The following is a 20608-nucleotide window of genomic DNA, read 5'->3' on the forward strand; positions in this document are numbered from 1 at the left end:
CTTCCCCAGGGCGAGGGCCGGGCCGCGGGCGCCACCTACCGGTCGGCCGCAACGCTGCTCCCGGGAAACGAGGGCCGCCCTTCCTGCTGTAGCTGAAGGTCGCCTGGGCAAATCAGTTACTTGTTTAAATTCCTGTTAAAAATGAAGAAACGTGCGAATCTCAGGAAAGGCTGTTGGAAGCACACTTCTTACTCTTGTATTATTCTCACCTTAGAAATACTTGGTCTTTTCAAGAATGTCCTGGTTTTCTCCTCAATAAGTAAAATGCTTATTAATAAATAGTGCAAAAATGTAAAGCCGAATCGAGAATCTAGATGTTATCATGTTCATCTCTCGTGTTATCTTTCAAGACCCCAAAACATTAGATAGGGAGAGGGCCAGAACCTAGGCTCTAGGCCCGACTTTATGCTCTTGCCATTGCAAATTAAAAGCTACTCGTTCTTAAAATCATGTTTCTGTCATGGAATAAATACTGTGGACAGAGCTGTAGCTGGGTCAGAGCAGGGTTGGTGAAGAGGAATAGTCCGACTGTGACTCCTTAAAGTGAGTCCTTTCTTTACACATGGCCTTTCCCTCCTTAATACTTGTCTCTGTTGACGTTGTGGTAGTGAGATTTTAATGAAAAAGACAAATTACCTTGCCTTTTGTGTTCCTAAGCCTTTTTAAGTGAGGGCCATTTAAAAGTATTTCCTTCAGATCCTCAATTTTGAAGATCCTGTCCAATAAATCAGGTACCTTTATTAAATATTCTCTTTTTTATTAATTAGAATCATAGCTGCCCACCAAAGCTTCTGCACTATACAGAACTACTGTTCAAACTTAAATTGTCTTTGGTCCAGATAAAATGGCATCCTATCATGCATAATCTCATCATTTCTCAAAATACAGACTGTGGTCTTGTCTCTATGTCTGGAGTTGGAGGAGCCTCTGTTGAGAAGGTGGCCAGAGTCTCCATCTGTGTGACTGATTGTCCCTTCATTCACGAAGCTGACTTCCTTTAGTGAATAGGCGTGACTGTAAAATCTGGGGTCAGGTACTACAGAGGGCGCCTGAGGGTTTGTTCTTATCCTCCCTAGCCTACTTAGCCCCGAAGTCATGCTGAACCAGCAGAATGAAGAGGAAATATCTTGCCGGAGGGGACTGTGATCTCACAGTAACTCAGCTGCTCTCCACATGTGTGAGAGCGTTGTCACAAAAGAGACTAGGCCTGGGAAGCTTATACCAATTTCCTTATTATCAACTATTTTTTAAAGTTCTATTACTTTGACTCAGCATTTCAGATTTGCAAGAGTAAGATTAGAAGAGAAGAAAAATGAACAGAGGAAAAATGCTACTTGGAAAACGGTGGTATTGTCCAACATTTCATTCAGTGAATGGCTTTGTGTCGGCGGTAACTAGCAGGTGCTTGAAATAAAATTTAACACAGTGTTCTCTTTGATCCCTAGATTCTTGAAGTGAAAAGTCCAATAAAGCAAAGCAAATCAGATAAGCAAATAAAGAATGGTGAATGCGACAAGGTAAATTTCCAGTCCGTTACTGTGAATGCTGCATCAGTGACAGGGCTTCTTTGTTTCTTTGAGTTTCCCTTGATCACTCTTGCTGGGTCTCCCTCCATCTTCTTTATCAACAATGCCCAAGTTCCTAAGTGATGAGTACTTCATCCTTGGGGTTTGTAGTTTGTTGTCCTTGTCTTGCTTCAGTATTAAGGCTGGCCATGATGTGCTGCCGTCTGCCCTGATACCTACAGTGCCAAGGGTTTTGAGGGACAGTGAGTGAGGAGGTAAGATTGTGGTAGAGGTGTAGCAAGATGTCTGAGCCCCGTGTGATAGGCTTTACGGTGTGTGTGTCGTGCACCTGCAGTTGACTGCACGGCCTGGTGGGGTTGAAATCATCCGGTATGGGCAGGGCAGAGTTCTCATGCTTCACAAATTCTCCCCTTGCCTTAACTGAAAATGGTTCTAGGGGTTTCCCCCACGGTTATGCTAACAAAGACTCAAGAGTCTGCGCATAGGGAAAGAGGTGTCCCTCTGCCCTTTCAGGGAGGTATCCACACATCAGGTGTTGATTTGGATAGTGAGTTTTGTTTCTCATATGGCATTATTTATTCTTTGGTCACTTGCTGGCAGTGTTTACTAGCAGTGCTTGGTATGACTGGGAAGCCCCCCACCCCCTTAAGAATCAGCCCTGTCATAATTGGTGATACACAGTGATGCTTCCACTTTAAACTTAGTTTTTTTTTCTTAATCAAAAACCTTCTGAGATCGAAGAATTAAAAAATGAAAGTAGCCTGTGGTAACTTGTTAAACTCACACTTCAGCACTGAAATTCCCCCGAACCTTGGAGAGCCTTGTTGTGGGACGGTGAGTCATGTTCTCAGATTTGCTCAGAGCAGACAGGTGCGGGAACCGCCCTCCCTCCCCACCTTACAGCTGGCTCACCAAGTCCCAGCCCAGAGAGACTTGGTTGGTAGAGGCCTTTCAACACTGCTTGCATGCAGCTGAGCTAGAGGGGTAGCATGCACACCCTCTGGCTCCTGCTTACATGTTTGTGCTTATTTTCAACTGCTGCTTAAAGTGCTTGTTTTTTGTGGGTATTGTTCTCTTTCAGGCATACTTAGACGAGCTGGTAGAGCTTCACAGAAGGTTAATGACGCTACGGGAAAGACACATTCTGCAACAGGTGAGCAGTTCTTTGAGCACAGCTTGTCCTGGAAACCTGAAGGCCTCGTCTGTCCTGGGGTGTGTCATGGTAGCACTTCGAGGTCATGCAGTCCCTGTGATTGCAATGGGGCTCATGCCACCTGCAGAAATATTTGGGGAGGATTCTCATGCTGAGGCTGCCCAGAAGAATACTTTGGAGCTCTGTGGTGATTGTCTCCCTCCCCCAGCACTGCAGGCAGTGAAGTCTGAGCGCCACTGGAGGCCATGCTAGAGCCAGCAATCCCCTGCCTCTGATGTGGTAATGCAGGTGGAGGGAGGGAAGGGTAGGAAGCAGAAACCGTGGGGACCAAGCTTCTGGTTTCATGAGAAAACAGTGATAAGAATTTGAGTCAAGTGCTGTAAACATTAGTGATTCAATTAAATAACCTTTTGCCAATGCTATTCTGAGGAAAATAAATATTTTCTTCATTTCCCTTATCTTGTACAACGTGCATTCTATTATTATGAACTCAACTGTGGAATGCTTGTAGAGTGAGGAGACTACTATTAGTATAATGTGATGTTTTGCAAAGATAAGGGTGGTTTTTAGTTTCTGTGCAGTTACAGTACGTGCCTTTATTGCATTAACAGTGGCTGTTGATAAAACTATTTTTCACTAACATCCAAGACAGCTGTGTGTTCCAAATTCCAGAGCAGCTTTGGAGAAAGTTTCACTTTTTGAATTTTATTACTTTCAAATGACTTGAAATTAGTATTTAATCTACCCCAGCTGTGGGAATCATTTTTTAAATGTTCGATGGCTGATGGTCACATTTGTATTCTTGGTACATTTTTGCCTAAATCTGGAAATACACACTCTCAAACTTGCCAGGCTTCCAGTTAGGGCTGGTAAGTTCTTGACCCTTCTAGAATTTTAGTTTTGAACAAAAGCCTTTGACTATAGACCTGTGATCTGTAATGGTGGAGGAGTTGTGTGGCTCATAGTTCCGTTTGAGTGAACACAGGTGTGGGAGAGATTTTTGCGTAACTTTGCCTCAGTCCAAGCTCATGTTTTGCTGGTAGAGTTATCTCCTGGCGCCCACAGAGCCCTGGGGCTCAGCTTCGCGGGCTCCTCGCGGGTGACCAGTTCCACGATGCTCAGCCTCCTTAGAAGGTGGCATAGGATTTGCATATAACCTACATTGAGCCTCCCATTCTTTAAATCTTTAGGTCACTTATACCTAATGCACTGTACATCTTTGTAGATCACTGTTAGATTTTATTATTTAGTATGTGCCTTTACTGACAGAAATGACAAGAAAAACATCTACATGTTTAGTCTAGCCCGAGTTTCCCCAATTATTTTTAAGCAGTAATTGGTTAAATCTGAGTATACAGACCCTGCAGATAGAAAAGAACAACCACATATTTTTTCAGCTTTTAAAGAACCCAAAATTATCCTGCCTGCCAATCACCAGTTATTCAGGGCTAATTGAAGGCTGATGGTGATTCTATTAGCTGATCTTCCTACCCCTTCCCAAACACCAGCCCTGAACCACCAGGGAACAATTGCCCAATAGAGCCATTAATGTCTAGGCTGAGCCTAAGTTGTGAGCATCACAGGAGGGTGAGGCCGATGTTTGTGCAGAGTTGGAACAACTTCACAACAAAGACAGAGCCAGTGTCACGGAGAGTGGGACACTGAGCAGGGTCTTACCTTGGGGGTATCATCAGCAATTTAATATTGTGCTTTATATTGACGTTTGAAAAAACTGTGGGGGAAGGTGGCTTACTTGAGAATTCCATCCAAGTGGATTATTTTAGTATTCTAGAGGGAGAGAGTAATATCTATGAATTTTTAACCTGGTGTAAAGGCACTCCAGGGCACACAGCATCTCACCCTAATTGCATTCCCAGGCCGCTAGAAAGCTCTCAGTCTTTGGCTGTTTGCCTTGCAGTGCAGCTGAGGCTTGTGATTATGATACCATGATGCATATCCTGTCGTGGTTTACTGCTTAATTAATTCCCATTGTAAAACAGCACTATTGAGGACGAATGTTATTCTCTACCTCGAGGACTGCTCCTCTCACGGAAAGCATTCCACAACATCGATATCTCCGCCTTGCAGACTTGAACACTGGAAGCAAAATGCCTGGTGGGCCAGGGATGGCTTCCTTGATTTTTTTGGTTAAATGCATCACGAAAAGTAGTTAGCAGCGTTGTTTTACTCTGGAGGCGTTTTTTCCTGGCACTCAGCATCTAGTTGGATGAACGGAAGGCTGTGGCTCAGGAGAGCCTGAGCTTCAGAGGCACGTTTCGTAGTGAGTGGGAAACATGCAGTGCCTGGGACGGATGAACAGTGTGACTCCACCTGTTCTGCATTGCTTCTGAAGTGAGGTCGAGGGTTTCTGACCTCCCTAGCAGGGAGCCTGGATCTACATCCTAGTCTGGAAGAAGAAGAATGCTGAGGAGAAATTAGGGCTGCTTTAGACAACTGCGTGGCGGTTCTTTTAGAATTCTCTTTGGGGATTGAGGATTGAGTACCATGTCAGAGTACCTCTCCTAGACAACTGAGCCTGCCTGGTCCGGTACCTGCTGAAACAGCTTCCTCTCTCCCGGAATCGCCCATCGTGCCCTGGCGCCCTGAGCGTCAGTGCCTGCGGCTGCCCTCACCCAGCAGAGGCCCGAGTCCGCATGTGGGGGATGAGGCTGGCTCCGCTCTACAGAGAAGCAGTTCGAGTAGAGCTCGTGCAAGACCTCTTACTCAGTAAAGAGGTAGCCTTGGATGGAAAGAACCCTTTTAAAATATAGTCAGACTAAAAGTAGTGTGTCTACCTTTTTATAACTAGAAATCGGGGTTGAGGGAAGGAGCTGCACATTAACAAGTGGATCTTCCTTGTTTAAAATAAAACAACCCATATCCTGTGCAGGTCCCTTTAAAAGGCTGATGTGGCAGGAAATAATCCATCCTGCATGTTTCCAGGGCAGCTGTCGTCTGAAGGATGACTGCAGAGTGTGTGCATTCTTCCCTTCCCACTACTCGTGTGTACCCTGTGCCCTTGTGTGCTTTATGTTACGTTAGATACATTATCAAACAGTTGGCTGTGTCGAAGAACAGAACTAACAGTTTATTGTAAAGATCCTACCTGGCTCTGTTCTGTAATTCTCAATCATGCAGCTCTTCATTCCATAAAATAGAATGTTCTTGATAGGCTACATAGAAGAGCTTTGTTTCATATGCAAAGAGAGCTGAGAAAACAAAAACCGGAAACAGAACAAAAAGGCTGGTGACTTCAAGAGTTCGTTTCCACAGGGAGGCAAAACAATAAAAAAGTAAGTGATTGGTTACCACCTGGTTACTTCTGGTTACTTTTTATGAGAATTCCAGGATATAAAAATCAGAGCAGAGGGAAGTTCGTTGTCACTTTAGGATCTTTTCATCTGTAGTAGCTCTGTCTTTTGCTATTTCTGATGGGCACCGGGACTGACAGTGCCCCAGGTGAGCCATACTGCATCAGCAGAGAGGGTTTTCCTGTGGGAGGCACAGTGAGGACGTTTTCATGCCTCATGGCCAGTGTCATTGGAATAAAGTGTGTTTATGCTGTGCTCTGATATCCCGGCTATCAGCAGCCCTGGAAGGAAATGTGAGTTCATTTTTCCTTTTGGCGCTTTCCCTTAATTAAGGGCACGGGTACTTGCTTTCGTAATTCAAATCATGACTGCTGCTCCCTTTAGCAAACAGTCCCGAGCGCCCCGATCAGTGACACCACTACTGCTTCAAGACCCCCTCTCCGTCTACCTCGATGTATTCTTTCAGATCCTCGGAAAAACTCAGGGTTACTTGGTTAGATTTTCCAGGTCACTCCTGCATCTCCATGCATCTGTGGCTGCAGGAAGGGCGGGCCTGCTGCTGGTGGAGGGAGCAGGAGGCTGGCTGGACGCCCTGGAAACCTACAAGATGTTGCTGTGAGACAAGGTGGCTGGGTTGGATTTCCTTGTGGGCAGACGTGTTTATTTGCTTTAAAATTAAGTGGCTTTTTTCTAGAAAGAGCTTTTATTGCCCAGCTTCTATTTATTGTTAAGTAATTACTGAGCAGCTATATTGAGCCATAGAAAGTTATTTTCTTAAAAGGCTAGGTTCCCTGTCATTTTAGGAAAGTGGAGTGCTCTGTGTTTGTTACCTCCTCATTTCAGCTGCTCACCTTCATCTCTTCTGCCCTTCTCTCTGAAAAATTTTGTTATAATTATTAAAAACAGCCCTCTACTTGGCATTTTTTGTGTTGTGTAAATTTGAAATTATAGTATCTCTGAAGAAGGTATTTGTTTCTATTCTGTAATTTACAGTTTTTTACTAGGTCCACAGCATTTATGCATAATGTGGCAAAAAAGAAAATTGACTCAGGAAAGTAGTATAAATTCAGTCAATGTTAAATAATATATATGTGATTGCCTTGAAAGGAGTGTATGTGTGGACATAGTTGCATGTTTGCACTTAAGAATTATTTGGTGATTTATCCAAAAATTTAAAGCTATAAGCTAATAAAAACAAATGAATGGGGGCTGGGGATTTAGCTCAGTGGTTCTGCTGCCTGCCTTGCAAGTGCAAGGGCCCAAGTTTGATCCCTGGTACCAAAAAACAAAAACAAACAAACAAACAAAACAAATGAGTGCCCATTGTAAGACTTGTGTTAATGGTACGGTTTTGTTTGCTGCGTTCCTACATGAATGAGATACTTTACCTGTAACTGGGTGTGTCCCTTCTAGCACCTTCTAGCAATCCCTTGCTGCAAGCATTAGAACCCTGAGTGCAGCTGTTTAGGCCACTAGGACTCCCCTTTCCTTTCCTCTTCAGCATATAATAACAGGCCTGGAGGTGGGCGATCTGTGGTCAGTTTGGTGGCTTAAAAGATGCTCCCAAGGCCACGGTCACGTCCTGCTCTGCCATCTTCCCTGTGCTACGTCAGTCTTGACAGGAACGTGGCTGCTGCCCTTCTAGGGTTGCGTATTCACCACAGGCAGAAGGGCAGAGGCAAGAGGCAGGTGCTCACTGTCCATCACCTTTCCAGCAGTTCTGAAGGCCCAGGGATTAATAGCAATGTGTGCCGACAAGTGGGTGTGAGGGGGCAGGCTTTGCAGCCGAGCATGTTGCCTCTCCCAGAAAGTCAGGCTTCTGTTGGCAAGAAGAAAGGATAAATGGGTATTAGGTCATCAGTTTGCAGTGTCTGTCATGGTTCTGCAACTGGACTGACTTGTTTCATTATTAAAGCCATAGTTGTATCTGAAAAGTAATTGGATAAGGCGGTAACAGCTCAATCTGGAGTTTCACAATTGGAGTAAGACTCTCTATGTATTTTGTGCGTCTGTGGAAGTAAAAAAATACATGGAGATTGGAAAGCATATTTTTCCTAAAGAGCTGCTGGCCCATAGGCAGCAGTGCAGATGTGTTAAGGAAAACGAATCATCACAGGAGAAAATTAAAAGCTTCGATTCTTCTGTTTTTTAACATGGCATTAAATAATCATTAACTATAGGCTAAATAATTAAAATTACTTTTGTATATTGAAACTAAAGAGATTAAAAGCTATAACAGGGGAAAATAAGAAGTGGAAATTTGCGAAGTGTCCACGCTGTGCAGACGTTCTTCTCTCGTCCTGGTGCTGATCCCCCCCAGCTCGCTCACGTCCCCTGCGCCCTTCTGTGCCCACACACACCGACAAGGTCTCACCCTGCCAAGCATAGTGTCCATCTGTGGTGAGATTGTTAGTGACAGAGCAATGGAAAGACACGTTGTGCAGTGAAAAAGTCTGTCCAACCAGTAACTATCGTCTTCACATTGAAATTTCAAATGGGTTCTCCCGAAGGCCAAGCAGAGGACAGGACCTGTCGCCGTTTGTCCCTTTGCTGTAGGCTGAGCCCAGTGCATTAAGAAGTGAAGTTTAACCGTTCCAAATGAGGAGACACAGATGTCTCTTCTTTTTCTACATAAAATGTAGCTCCCCACAATACCCTAGAGAATCAAAACGGCATTAAGTGTCTAAAGCCATCGTAGTGAGCACAGTACTCAGTATCGGGTAAATGTCCGTATTCACTTGGTGGGAGTTTAACAAAGTACACAGCTGGTGAATTCTCACAAAGTGAAGGTGGCTTCTGTAGCAGCAGAGTGAATGGCCCTGGTGTCCCACAGCTGCCTCCAGCCCATCAGTTGTGTGCACGTCTGCAGGAGGGTTAGAGATGGTTTCTGCGTAATCTGCGTGTTTTTCTGCATTCTAGATTTTCCCTAATTACCTAATCAGAAAGATGATTTTGTTGGTATACTCGTGTTCTTTTTTAAGAGGAGTTTTGTTTTTCCTGTGCCGGTACTTTACATCTGTCAAATATAGTCACTGTCTGTTGGCTCAGTCACTACCCCCCAACCACCTAAGTAAAATACTCTGCTGATGACTTGAAAGCAAAAAGTTTGCAAAAGGGAGCGGGGAGGACTAAGAGATGAGGAAGGAGAGGAGGGAAGGAGATGGGTATGAAAGTAATTACGGAGTGGTATGAACTCGTACCAGTTCCCTACGGTGAGCGTATTCACTGTGTACTATAAATATGCGCTAATTTAAAAATAAGAACGTTAAGAAAGCCTGAAGAAGTTTATAGGGTATGTAAGTGGGACTGGTGAGTGGTTCTCTTTGCGAGTTTTCGAGGCCTTCCCTTTGACTTGCCAGTTGGCTCAGAGGCAGTTTGGTGCATTGACATTGTAGGACCCTCTTGCTATAAGTAGTATTTGTCACTTGGTTCCACATTTGACCGCCTTCATCTCTCTTTGCCTTTTGCTGCCTATTGCTTATTGCCCAAACTTTCTCCTTTACTCCTTCAGATTGTGAACCTTATAGAAGAAACTGGACACTTTCATATCACAAACACAACATTTGATTTCGATCTTTGCTCACTGGACAAAACTACAGTCCGTAAACTACAGAGTTACCTGGAAACATCTGGAACATCCTGAGGACACAACAACTGGATGCATCAAAAACTATTGTCTTTTGTGGGGTTTTTTTTTTTTTTTGGTTGTGATTTTTTTGTTGTTTATATGAAAACACTCAGAATGATGCAACCAAAAGGGAAAAAGTAAAAATCAAACAACTTTCAGCTTTATTTTTCTTCAAAGCCAGTCATCATCTCTGGATAAAGGAGGAGAGGGTAAGCAAACCAGCCTCAGCGGACCACTCTTCTCTCCAAGGAAATCCCAGGAAGAATTAGCCTGGATAGCCTTGAAAACAAGCAAAGCAAACCCAAGAACACTGAGAGAATGTGTATGGTGTCGTGTGTCTCTCTCTGTGGTGGTTCATTCCACAGGACGGATGCATATCCAACACACTGCCTTATTACGTAACTGATCTATTTATTACTGCGTACAGATATGCTAAAGTCTTGGAGGGCATGACACCGCCAGATGTCACGACACGTGGTCCCGTGGATGCTGTATCAGTGCAGCGCTCTCGCCGTCCCAAGCCCAGCGACCTTACTCTACACCGTGCCACTCTGCGCCACCTTCTTTCGAGTCCTTTAACGTGTTCAGTCTGTATTTTCCACCGTCTGTTTTTCCAGGTCCAGGACACAGATTATCAATTGGGAGGGGGGACCAAATAGCCAACTTGATTTTCTTCTTTTTTGTGGTCTTTTTCTCCTGAAAGTTGGGGCTCAGTCCTTGGCTGTATCCATGTAATGATCTTGGACCATGGTAGAAAATGCACCAAATAGGATCATATGACTTGCTGTCTAGCCTTAGTCAATAAACCTGTAGGACTTTTAACAAAAGTGTATCTGTAAATGTCCTGAGTCCAGCATTGTTAAGCTGTCATTAACATTCTTTTGTCTGTTTTACTGTTACAATACTAGGTAAATAAGGAAGTAAAAGCATTCCACAGGATCATTTTAAAAAAGGAACTCAAGTCCTATTTTCTAAAGAAAGTAGAAATTAATTCAGATCTATTTATTAAGAAGAGTTTCTGATCTCTGCAGCTGCCAGTGTGGGACTCGTCTTTACCTTCAAACCAGGAACCAGAAGTTTTTGTTTATTTGAATACGATTCTCTTAAACGCTTTTGTATTCAAAAAATTAAAACCCTCCTTTGGGGATAGTTCTTGGTTATTCTGCCATCACAGACTGTGTATTAACTTGTAGATTCAGTGGTTCGGTACCTGTTAGACACTTGCTAGGGTTTCCTGTATTGTGAAAGTGAAGAAGACTGGGGAGGGAGGACTGTTTCTGTTCTTATCGTACCCTTGTTCTGACACTAGAAATCTGTCCTGTGGCATGCAAAACAAAGCAGATTATTTTTAAAAGAAAAAGATAACCAAAGTACTTTTGGTGTCATTATTGTACCCTCTCCATTCAAGGAGAAGTGAAATGAAAAGTGAAAACCGCTGTTTTCCAAGTTTTTCTAGGACTCAACTGGAAAGAAAAGAAAAGAAGAAACACTTCTGGATCCAAATGCCCTTCACTGGATCGGCCTTAACGTCTCTAAGACCATTGGCCAGCATCTCCCTCGAGGGTTCCATGCCAGATGCTGGCCCTTCACTTAGAGATTAACTAGTGTCTGTGCAGAAAGCCGTCTTTCCAGACCCATTCTCTGTGGTAGTAATGTAAATGCAGATTGATAATGAAATGATTTCTGCATTTTAAAAGGGGGATTTTTTACACTGTTTCTTTCTATCCAAAGAAACTATTTTTTTCCTTTAAAAAATTATAATACAGCCATGCTCCTTGTAAATTACTTCTCTGAAGTGTCCTCCCAGAGGATAAGTGTACTTTTTCAAGAATGTTATGATTCTTTATGATGATTGGCATGAACCGTACTTGAAGCATTTGTTGTATAGTCAACTTCTTAATGTGCAATTACAGAGATACTTTCCAAGTTGTTTTGGACATTAGGTGGCTGATTGTGTGATTTTAGTTGTGTTTTGATTTTTAACTTTACAGGTAAAAGGGAAAGGCAATGTTTGTATGAAATGCTTGCAAAAATTCAAAACTCATTTACATTTTCTAATTACTAATCCGCATATTCTCCCTAAACCAGAAATTTATGTGGTTTAGCTAATATAGCTCTGTAGTTTAACTAGATCATGCATATGTAGTTTGGGCTATTTTTATTTTTATAACTAATTTATATGGCAAAATCTATGATTTGGAAATATGAATTATTTTTTTGTTCCTTAAATTACTAACCAAGAAACTAAGATAAGAAATGACCAAAAAAGCAAAAATCAGAAGGTCAGGTATTATAATGATAGACATTAGATATGAAAATTAGATAATAGTGTAGTGGTCTTTGGAATACCATAAAAGTCTAAGTTTGTGGATTGATAAAATTTAGAAAAACTTTCCAATCTGTTTCTCATCCAGATACCAAAATTAGTTTCCCATAAAATTCTGATGGAGTAAGAGTCACGTTGGTGTTTTTGAAATGGTACTCTTGCTGTTGCCATCTCATCTTTAAACAGAAGGAATAAATCTCCCTTCGGTTAACCTCAAGGAGTTAGACTATTTCTCTTCAAGTCCCCCACTCAGATCTGCCACATTTGTATACACTCAGCTTTGAAACCTGTTAAATTTTTTGACACGTATACATTAACAGTGGCTTTGGTTTTTTTAAGCACAAAGGAGAAATGTCAGGGTTTAATTTCTTTGGGGTTTCTGTGTGTGTGTGTGTGTGTGTGTGTGTGTGTGTGTCTGTGTATAAATATATAAATAGGTGTTTCAAATAAAATTAATTGGGTAAATGTGAGTATGGTTTGAACCCGCCAGAGTATGACAAACTGTCTTTAAATTTCTCCCGTGATTTGAGGGGGAAATTGTATAGAACTCCCCCTGCCTTATAAATTAGCATTTGCTTCAGTTTTGCAGCAGAAAATATTTGAAAGGATATACTCGGCTATATTCCTTAGAACATACCAGTCACAAGCAACAAAATGTTTGCAGCTATTTTGTCTCTGCCATGACCTGCCCTTCTTTTTATGTAGACACATAGGTCTGTCCATCGACACTTGCATACTGTCAGAGCAGGAAGGAACAAAAACTACAGATCAGGAGACAAGAACCTGAGGAAACAAGCCTCATAAGAGAATGTCTGAAACATTTTTAAATTGCTAAGCAAATCTCTGAATAACTACTCACCTTTGTGTGGAGAGGGCCATAAAGTGGGTTTTCTTCCATTAAAAAGTGTTTTCCACAAAAAGTTCTTGCTTATATCTTGTACAAAACCAACTAATCATTACAAGATTAGGCCTGCCTCACATCCCATTTCCCATTTCAAGCCCTGCAAATGTGCTTAACACCTGTTTTAGAGAGACTTTAACCCTACATGTTTTAACTGTGTAATGGGAGTTGGGCGTTCAGTGTTGAAGATGGTCATTGTCTGTGTTTGGTGGCTTGTGTTCACTTTTCTCACTGTGGAAATGATCAACTCTGGAGTAATTTGCTGTATTCCTTTCCACCCTTAGCGTTTTATGTACTAATGCTGTGTACTGCTCCTATATTTATATATGTGTGTGTATATATATATATATATATACACACACATACACACACACACATATACATATGTTATCAAAGTGATCTTGCTTTGGACTGTGCTCTGAAACTTTTGACTATGATGTAGAGACTGCCACAGCTGCAGTGAATGCTGAGGTATGGATTCCTGTGGTTCAGGTCAGTCTTGGGCTGGAAGTCTACATCTTTTGACCTCTTCTGTTTTATATGATGCTTTTTATCATGTGGGCACTGCCATTCCTGAATATTCCTTGTAAACATTGAAGAAGTCAATTTAAAAGGAATACAAAGCCACCATTGTCTGCAAATTGTAAATATGTATTTCGGCACTTGTACTCCAGTATTCTGAAAACGGTAATGATGGAAATGCTGACAGACCTTTAATGGTGGCCAGCGCTACCATGCAGTGCAAAAATAAATTAAGAAAAAAATGTATTCTCAAGATTAACAGTGCAAGGCCAGTACGTTTTATAAACCTGTCAGTATCTCTTTAATGGAGTGTGCATGTGTAGTTATGTTGAAAGATAAACTGTGTATGTGTGTGTGCATTCTTTTATGTGAACTACAAGGCACACATAAGATGTATTTCCTTTCTCTGAAAACCATGTTGAAATGAAGGTACAGATTGACAGAAATAGGTTTTTTACTTAAATCCATACTAACCTATTCTGGCTTCATTTTTTCTCTTAGACAGCAGGGTATAGTGTTACTCATTTGACCAGTTTGGCTTGCTTTTACACACAGGAGAAATAAGCCCTCGGCTGCTTCTCACAAAGTGTGGCTTCCTACAGAAAAAGGGCGTGCTGGGGTGTGTGGAGGAGACGGGACTGTGTGCCTCAAACCTCAAGCTGACTGCGTACCATGTCCCTGCTCCTTTCATTGCTGGGTTCCCCAAACCAGGAGCATTTTCTGTGTCTCAGACCGGTATTTTTGGAGAGCTCTGAACACATTGAGCAAGAAATGGTGAGACACATTCTTGGAATGAACTGGGTTATTTGTGCATGATACTTTCTCACCTGTTCCTTTGGAAGGTTTTGCTCATTAACTAAGCAATGTGCTACAGCTAGGCAGTTGATCTTACAAAAGGCCAATGTTTACTTCCGTACCAGGAAATGCTGCCTTGATTAGAAAGGGAGGAGAAAGAGGATGACAACAAGGAGAATAAAGTCTTGAGTTTGGCAGACAACCAAGGAATCGGATGTGATACTCCACTTAGTAGCAAAGAGGCTTGCATTATTTGAGAAATCCTTTCCCTTCACTCCTGCTAACAAGTCCCTTCGGGAGTGACAGTGGGCTGCCTCACCCACTAGCAGCTGTCCCAGAGGGGCTGGAGTGGTAGTAACACCTTCTGGTGACCACACTTGAATTGCACTGACCCCTTTGCTTGTTTCAGCAGAGATGTTTGCTGGTTTATTGGAAATCATCGCCTTGCACCGTCTCCACTGTGGGGAGCAGTCCAGGTGAGCATCGGGCCCTCTCACTGGCAGTGCACTCAGTGCAGTGGTCTTTCGCAGGCATCCATTGCACTGTCTCGGGGCAGGGTCCCCCCTTGGTTATGCAGGGAGACCCAGAGCAGTTGCAGATCAAGACCCAGTACCCAGAACTTCCCAGTTGCAGCTTCAGAGACAAACTGTCCCAAGCTGTGGCTCTTGTTTCTTTCCGATTAGTAGAGCAGCTGTGGGTATTCTGTTGGTTTCCTTGGCCAGAGCGCCACCCAAATAGATAAAACCAAGCACATTTCAATGTTTCTGTTTTCTCTGCCAGGTAATAGTACCCACACCTTCCTGTTTATGTGGTCCCTTTCTTTAAAGGCATTTCCAGTCTTCTGCAAAGGTTGTTAGGTTGCCCTTGGCGCTCAGCTTCACCTCTCAGTCTTAATCTCTCCTTAATTAAGGAAAGGTAGCCAGTATGATTCCCGGGAGCTGGCTAGGCAAATACAAGGCACAAACTAAAATCATGCCGGTAATTATAACTGGGCCCTATAGGCTATTGAATAAATGTCAGCAGAAACAGCCCTGAATGGGAGGCTCCTAGAGTTCACTTCTGCAGTACGGAGCGACTGGGCCGGGCGGTCTGCGGAGTGGCTGCCTTTGAGCGCAGGAGACAGCAGGACAGTTCCCACAAAGCCATTTGCTCATTGCCCCTCACAGTCACGTCTCCATGTGTCCCCCCCACCACCGGGCTCTGCAGTTTCAGAAGGGTAGAAAGGATAAATCCAGGCCATTAAAAGAAAATAAAGTATTGAAAAGATAAAACAAATGAGTCGCTCTAAAAGGGTGGTCTGTGCAAGCAATAAGGTTGAAGCCCGACGCCGATTTCCTGGCCAGCGTCGTTCCTCGCACATGTGGTTTGTGTATCGGCTGGGTGGGTGGTCTGGGAGGAGTGCCGAGCTCAGCAAGCCGGCTTGGTTTCTGAGCAGCGGAGGGAGGCTTTGGGACAAGCTCCGCCTGTGGCATCTGCAATCCTGGGACATAAAGAGGCTTTCCTGCTTTGTTGCCAAGGGAGAGCTTTATCTTGGCGAATTCACTTTAGTGTGTGTCTGTGTTGTGCACAGAAACCCTCAGAGGGGAGGAGCGTGGCTGTGGGATGTGTCTGAGCCCCTGCGTGGAGGTGGGATTGGCACGAGTGTGAAAGCCCTCTACTTGTTCTGGGTCCCTGGTCCTAGGCACCTACAGATGTCTTCTTAGATAACACCTCAGTGCAGCAGGAGAGGGAACAGCATGAGACTGCAGACACATTTGTATCTAGAAGCCAAAGGGAGGTGGCCGCCTCCCCTCCCCCCGGAGTACCTGTGTCAGGCTGAAGTTGTTCTGGTGGAGCTGGAGACTTGCTCAGGAACCCTCACCTGGAAAACACTTCGGACAGACGTGCGTCAGGCCAGCTCAGATATGATCAGGTCCTTCCCAACTGTCCCTTTGAACTCGGGTGTTATGGTTTTTCATTTTAACTCGACTGCTGAGAGTAGAGAGGCGTAGATCACTGCTTCCCAAACTGTATCTGGTTATTTTCAGGTGAGGGCCTGTCTATGGCCAGTTTTTCAGGGCCTGGAAGAATCCCAGACAAACTGCGCTCCTGCTGTTTATCACGGGAAAATGTGGGAGCATTTTGTGGAACACCACGTGGATATTTCATGAGGAAAAAAGGTTTTGTGTTTAAATAAGTTTGGAAAAACTGCCTGGTCTGTGACTTTTTGGGAAACGGTGGTGTACTAATCCATTAGGTCCCCAGGGAGCCATGTATTTTGGCAGCCGCTGAACTTGTTGACTTGAATGCAGTGTTTCCAAAATTGTGTATACCACAATTTATATAGGTTAATAATAGATGTTTTGATCTTAAAAATTCCTTAGAATGGTTTTATAGTATATTTATTTTTTTTAAGGTTTACAGCATAGCTTGGAATGGTCAAGGTTCACAGAAGGACAATACAGCTGATATCCTCAGGAGAAGTTTTCTGGTTTAGGTGACCATTTATCCTGCTGTCCAAGCTGGATTTGTGTATATGTGTGTGTGTGTGTGTGTGTGTGCCTGTGTGTGTTTGGGGGAGTACTGGTGCTCAGACCCAGGAGTACTCTTCTCTCTAGCCTTTTAAAATTTTGTAACAGGGTCTCACCAAGTTGTCCAAACTAGCCTTGAATTTGTGATCCTCCTGCCTCAGCCTCCCAAGAAGCTGGAACTACAGGCATGTACCACCACATCCAGCCACTGGAATAATTTTGAAACTAAAATAGGCCACTAATACTAATTGTCTCCAGACAACACTAGTAAACCACAGCTATTTTTGGACATCCTAGTTTCAAGAAAAACACTTTGTGTTGTGCTAAACCAAAAGTCCATCCTCACATTTTTCTGTCACTTAGGCATGTATTTGATAAAAGGTTTACATGGACTTTGTAGGGAAGAAAATAGCAACTTTCCCACCATTGTAAAATTCATAGTTGAAATCCCTGTAAAAAAGACTAAGGAGAGAAGCATGACAAATTTACTTAACCAGTTTTGTGTGATATGAGACCCTTCAGAAATGACCCACAGATCCAGGGATAACTTTTTATGCTGAGATGTGTGAAAAAAGGACAGTTGTGTAGAAGTGGGATTGGACAGAAAAGGGTGTTTGACCTGAAGGCCGAGGCAAGGAGGACTTTGCTCACTCCCCTTGCCCTCCTGCCGTGTGGCAGGACCCTGACATGAGAGTATTAGGATTTACTTTAAGCAAGATAGGTCAGAGAATTGACTGTGGTCTGCTTCAGGGAAAACGATAAGGGGAAAATCTAAGTGACCTTTTGCTACTGCCGTTTGCAACACTCAGTGTACCAGAGGTGTGTTTGGAGGTATTGTCTGAGCCCCAATACCACTTCTTATGCGAGAAGGTGTCTCTCACAGTGGGGCAGCCTGCAGGCTTCCAGGTTTAAAGGAAATCTCAGTGCCACTGAGGAGCTCAGGGTGAGGTGCTGCCTGGCAAACCTGTGCTCCCCACCCTGTGTCTGCTGTCATTTGGGTGAGTGAAGGGACCACCCACAGGCAGCACCCACTCTTTGTTTTGGATCCCTGAGTCTGTAAAGATTTTCCTCTACCCAGCACCTCTGCTTGAGATGTTACCTCCTTGTCATCACTCCGCCTCTGTTGCATCCTGGTAGTTGGGGTGGAGTTATTTGCTTGGTAGGTTCTCCCTGTTGGAGTATGTTGCAGAATTTTCCTGCTCTCCATTCTGTCTCCTGATACCCTTTGAGATTTTAGTGGTTCCTTGTTGCATGGGCACAATTCTAGTATAGAGCACGTGCTCAAAATATATTGACCTGACTAATGAATGTCCACAAATAAACCCTTCCTAGCTTGCAAGTAAGTTGCTACATTGATGATAATTGTCTCTTTTCTCCAAATTATGCTACTTATTTTGCTGTTTATTAAAGGTAGTAGAATGTGGTGACAAAAATCACAGGCGCTGGAATCAGAAAACCTTTGTACTGAATCCCAGATCTGCCACTCCAAGCCCTGAAACTTTAAACAGTAAACTTTCCTGCGCCTTGGTTTTCTTATTTGTGAGGTGGGATTAGTGATGGACCTCTGTTTTAAGGTGGTTCTGAAGAATAGGTGTTCATGTTACATTTAGCCCACTGTGCCTAGTCCACAGTGTTCAGCAAAGGCATTTTCACTTTTATCATGCTGGTCGAGTGTGAGAAGAGCCTCCTCCTGTGCTCTCAGTGGAGAACTCTGCCAGTGTGTAGGATTTGCCATTTGGCCCTCAAGTGGCATCATGTGAAATTTCTACCCGCTGGTAGCTGTTATCCTTGCCCTCCCTCCCATGCACATCATTGTGAGGCACTTGCCATCTGGGTAACTGCTGCTCTTCCAAAGCTGTTTTTAATCAAGGGGAAGGAAAAGGAGCCAGAATTAAAACACCAAAGTTCTTAGGTCTCAGAATCCGGTCCCATAAAACTAAGTGGCACATTGGAGTCTGGTTGGTAGGGATAATGTTGGAAAAACAGCATGTGGGTTCAGTTCCAGTGCCTTAGGAACCCACTGATTGGACCCCTTCATGGCTAAAACCTTTTCAGTCCCACACAACTGTGTCCTCAGTGACTGTCCTGGGCCACCAGAAAGACACCATGGGAGAGACACCTCTGAAACAACACTTTCTGGAAGGGCAGGGTTCTGCGCGCTTGATCATCACAAGTGTCATTCCATTGTGGCTTCCCATTGTGGTAAATAGTATTTGGGTGGGAGCCGTTCTCTGTAACGTTGCACCTGCAGGGAGCCCCACTTGTGGTCCTGTTTAACCAGCTGTTTTACATGTTTATCATGTACAGGGCCTTGTATCTTGTTTTCTTTACTTAGACACAGACACCGTACAGAAGTCACCGTTGTCATCATCCGTGATTCTATTTGTAGGAAGAAGCTCAGCTGTGTAATTTCAGCTTTGTACTCTTGAAGGTCACACTAAGGTTTTCATGGGATACTGTTGGCCACATGTCTTGGTACAGGATACTATTGCAGCTCTTCTTTCGGTGAAATGCAAAGAAATGCTGCTTTAGGCACTGTGCACTGTGATCGAATAAGGTGAGGGCTGCCACTGCGTGCTCTCCCACTAAAAGGCGGGGATCTGCAGTACCAGAAGGTTTTTGCAAAACCTTAGTAACTGTGTGACAAGGTGCAAATGGTCCAGTGCAGCCATTCAGTCATGCACTGCAGCTGGGAGGAAGGATTTACAGTGTGCTGTAGGGGATGGGTCAGGAACAATACATGAACGGAGTTTAGTTTTGAACTGCAAGACTGCTACAGAACACAGACCGTGTTCAATTCTGTGGCCTGCTGCAGAGCGCAGATGGTTTGCAAGTGGTTTCAGTGGTCTTGTAATGGTTGAGAATCCACAGGAGGTGAGAGTGGGGGGTGTTTTTCGATCAAAAGCCCAAGAGAATGTTGAAAAGAGTAAGTCAAATGGTGGGTCCGACAGACGATTATTAGAGAAATTCTTTTTGTAATAGTTTATTTTATCCCATTTCCCCCGAAACCCCTTCCCCTCCCTAGGTACAAAAGCTTTGTTTGCATTTATTTTCCTTCTATTTTTCAAGTTTTGTCTTGTTGCTTCCTTTTATTAGAGAAATTTTGAGGATCTGAACCTCTCTTTTGGTTCCATTCAGAGCATTTCAGCAACAGAGGCGAATGAGTGTGAAATTTGTTCCACACATTCTGACTGTCAAAAGCAGTGGCATTTGTCTATTTCATTGGAGTTGTGCAGTCTCAGATTCAGCTTTTTAAGAAATGTCAGCTGTCATCTCGGGAAGGAGGTGAAACTTGGGTCTGTGGTTCTGGTTCGGCAGCCCACGTTCAGAGATCTCAATGGAAATCACCCAGCTCTCCCAGGTGAAAAGGTCCAGACCCAACACCAAATGGTGTTTTGATCTTGATGGGATTGTGTGAGCTGAGCATGTTCCCAGAAACACTCTGTGAACGCTGACTATTATAAGGGTACATGAGCACGTAAGAAACCGTACATACAGAAAACATCTGAGAATGCACAAGCAGCATCATTTTCACACATCACTTCTGGTATGGCAATTGTTGTCAAATAAAAATATTGTGGTGCTTCCTTATCCACTTTATTCACTAGATCTGGAACCGAGAGACTTCTGGCTCTTCCTTACAGTCAAAATGTTTGAATTGGTTCAGGACATCAAAATAGCCCAGCTGAGGACACAAAGGAGGGCTTCAAAGCTGCTTCAGAACGTGGTGAGGACAGGGATGCGTGAGGTCAAAGTGGGAGGGGAGTATTTTGAGCAGTCTGGCAATATACCTTTTACTGTAGTTTTTTTTAAACATTCACTGAAAGTGTTCCTTATTATCTTAAATATTATGTTCATTTCCTCTTCTGTCATAACAGCACCAAAAATTGGGTGGTTTAAACCAACACAAATTTACTACTTTCCAGTTCTGAAGCT

At 43.5% G+C, this 20608-nt stretch overlaps 1 protein-coding gene across 4 annotated transcripts in view; it reads left to right on the plus strand.

The window, feature by feature from the left end:
* The window catches only part of Mllt3 (MLLT3 super elongation complex subunit), a 248208-nt gene extending 236565 nt beyond the window's left edge, over window positions 1-11643 (plus strand). For 2 of the 4 annotated variants that reach the window (XM_010630899.3, XM_019208463.2), the window contains 3 exons: window positions 1446-1517; window positions 2608-2679; window positions 9502-11641. In XM_010630899.3, the coding sequence (XP_010629201.1) occupies window positions 1446-1517; window positions 2608-2679; window positions 9502-9633 (276 nt within the window). In that variant the 3' untranslated portion in view covers window positions 9634-11641. Of the gene's footprint in view, window positions 1-1445; window positions 1518-2607; window positions 2680-9501 lie in introns of all 4 variants that reach the window. The other 2 variants (XM_033757689.1, XM_033757688.1) reach the window with 2 other exon arrangements.
* The last annotated feature ends 8965 nt before the right edge of the window (window positions 11644-20608 follow it).

The sequence above is a fragment of the Fukomys damarensis genome, unplaced genomic scaffold (genome assembly GCF_012274545.1).
Source record: "Fukomys damarensis isolate Sample0158 unplaced genomic scaffold, DMR_v1.0_HiC HiC_scaffold_31, whole genome shotgun sequence".
NCBI classification, from domain to species: Eukaryota; Metazoa; Chordata; class Mammalia; order Rodentia; family Bathyergidae; genus Fukomys; species Fukomys damarensis.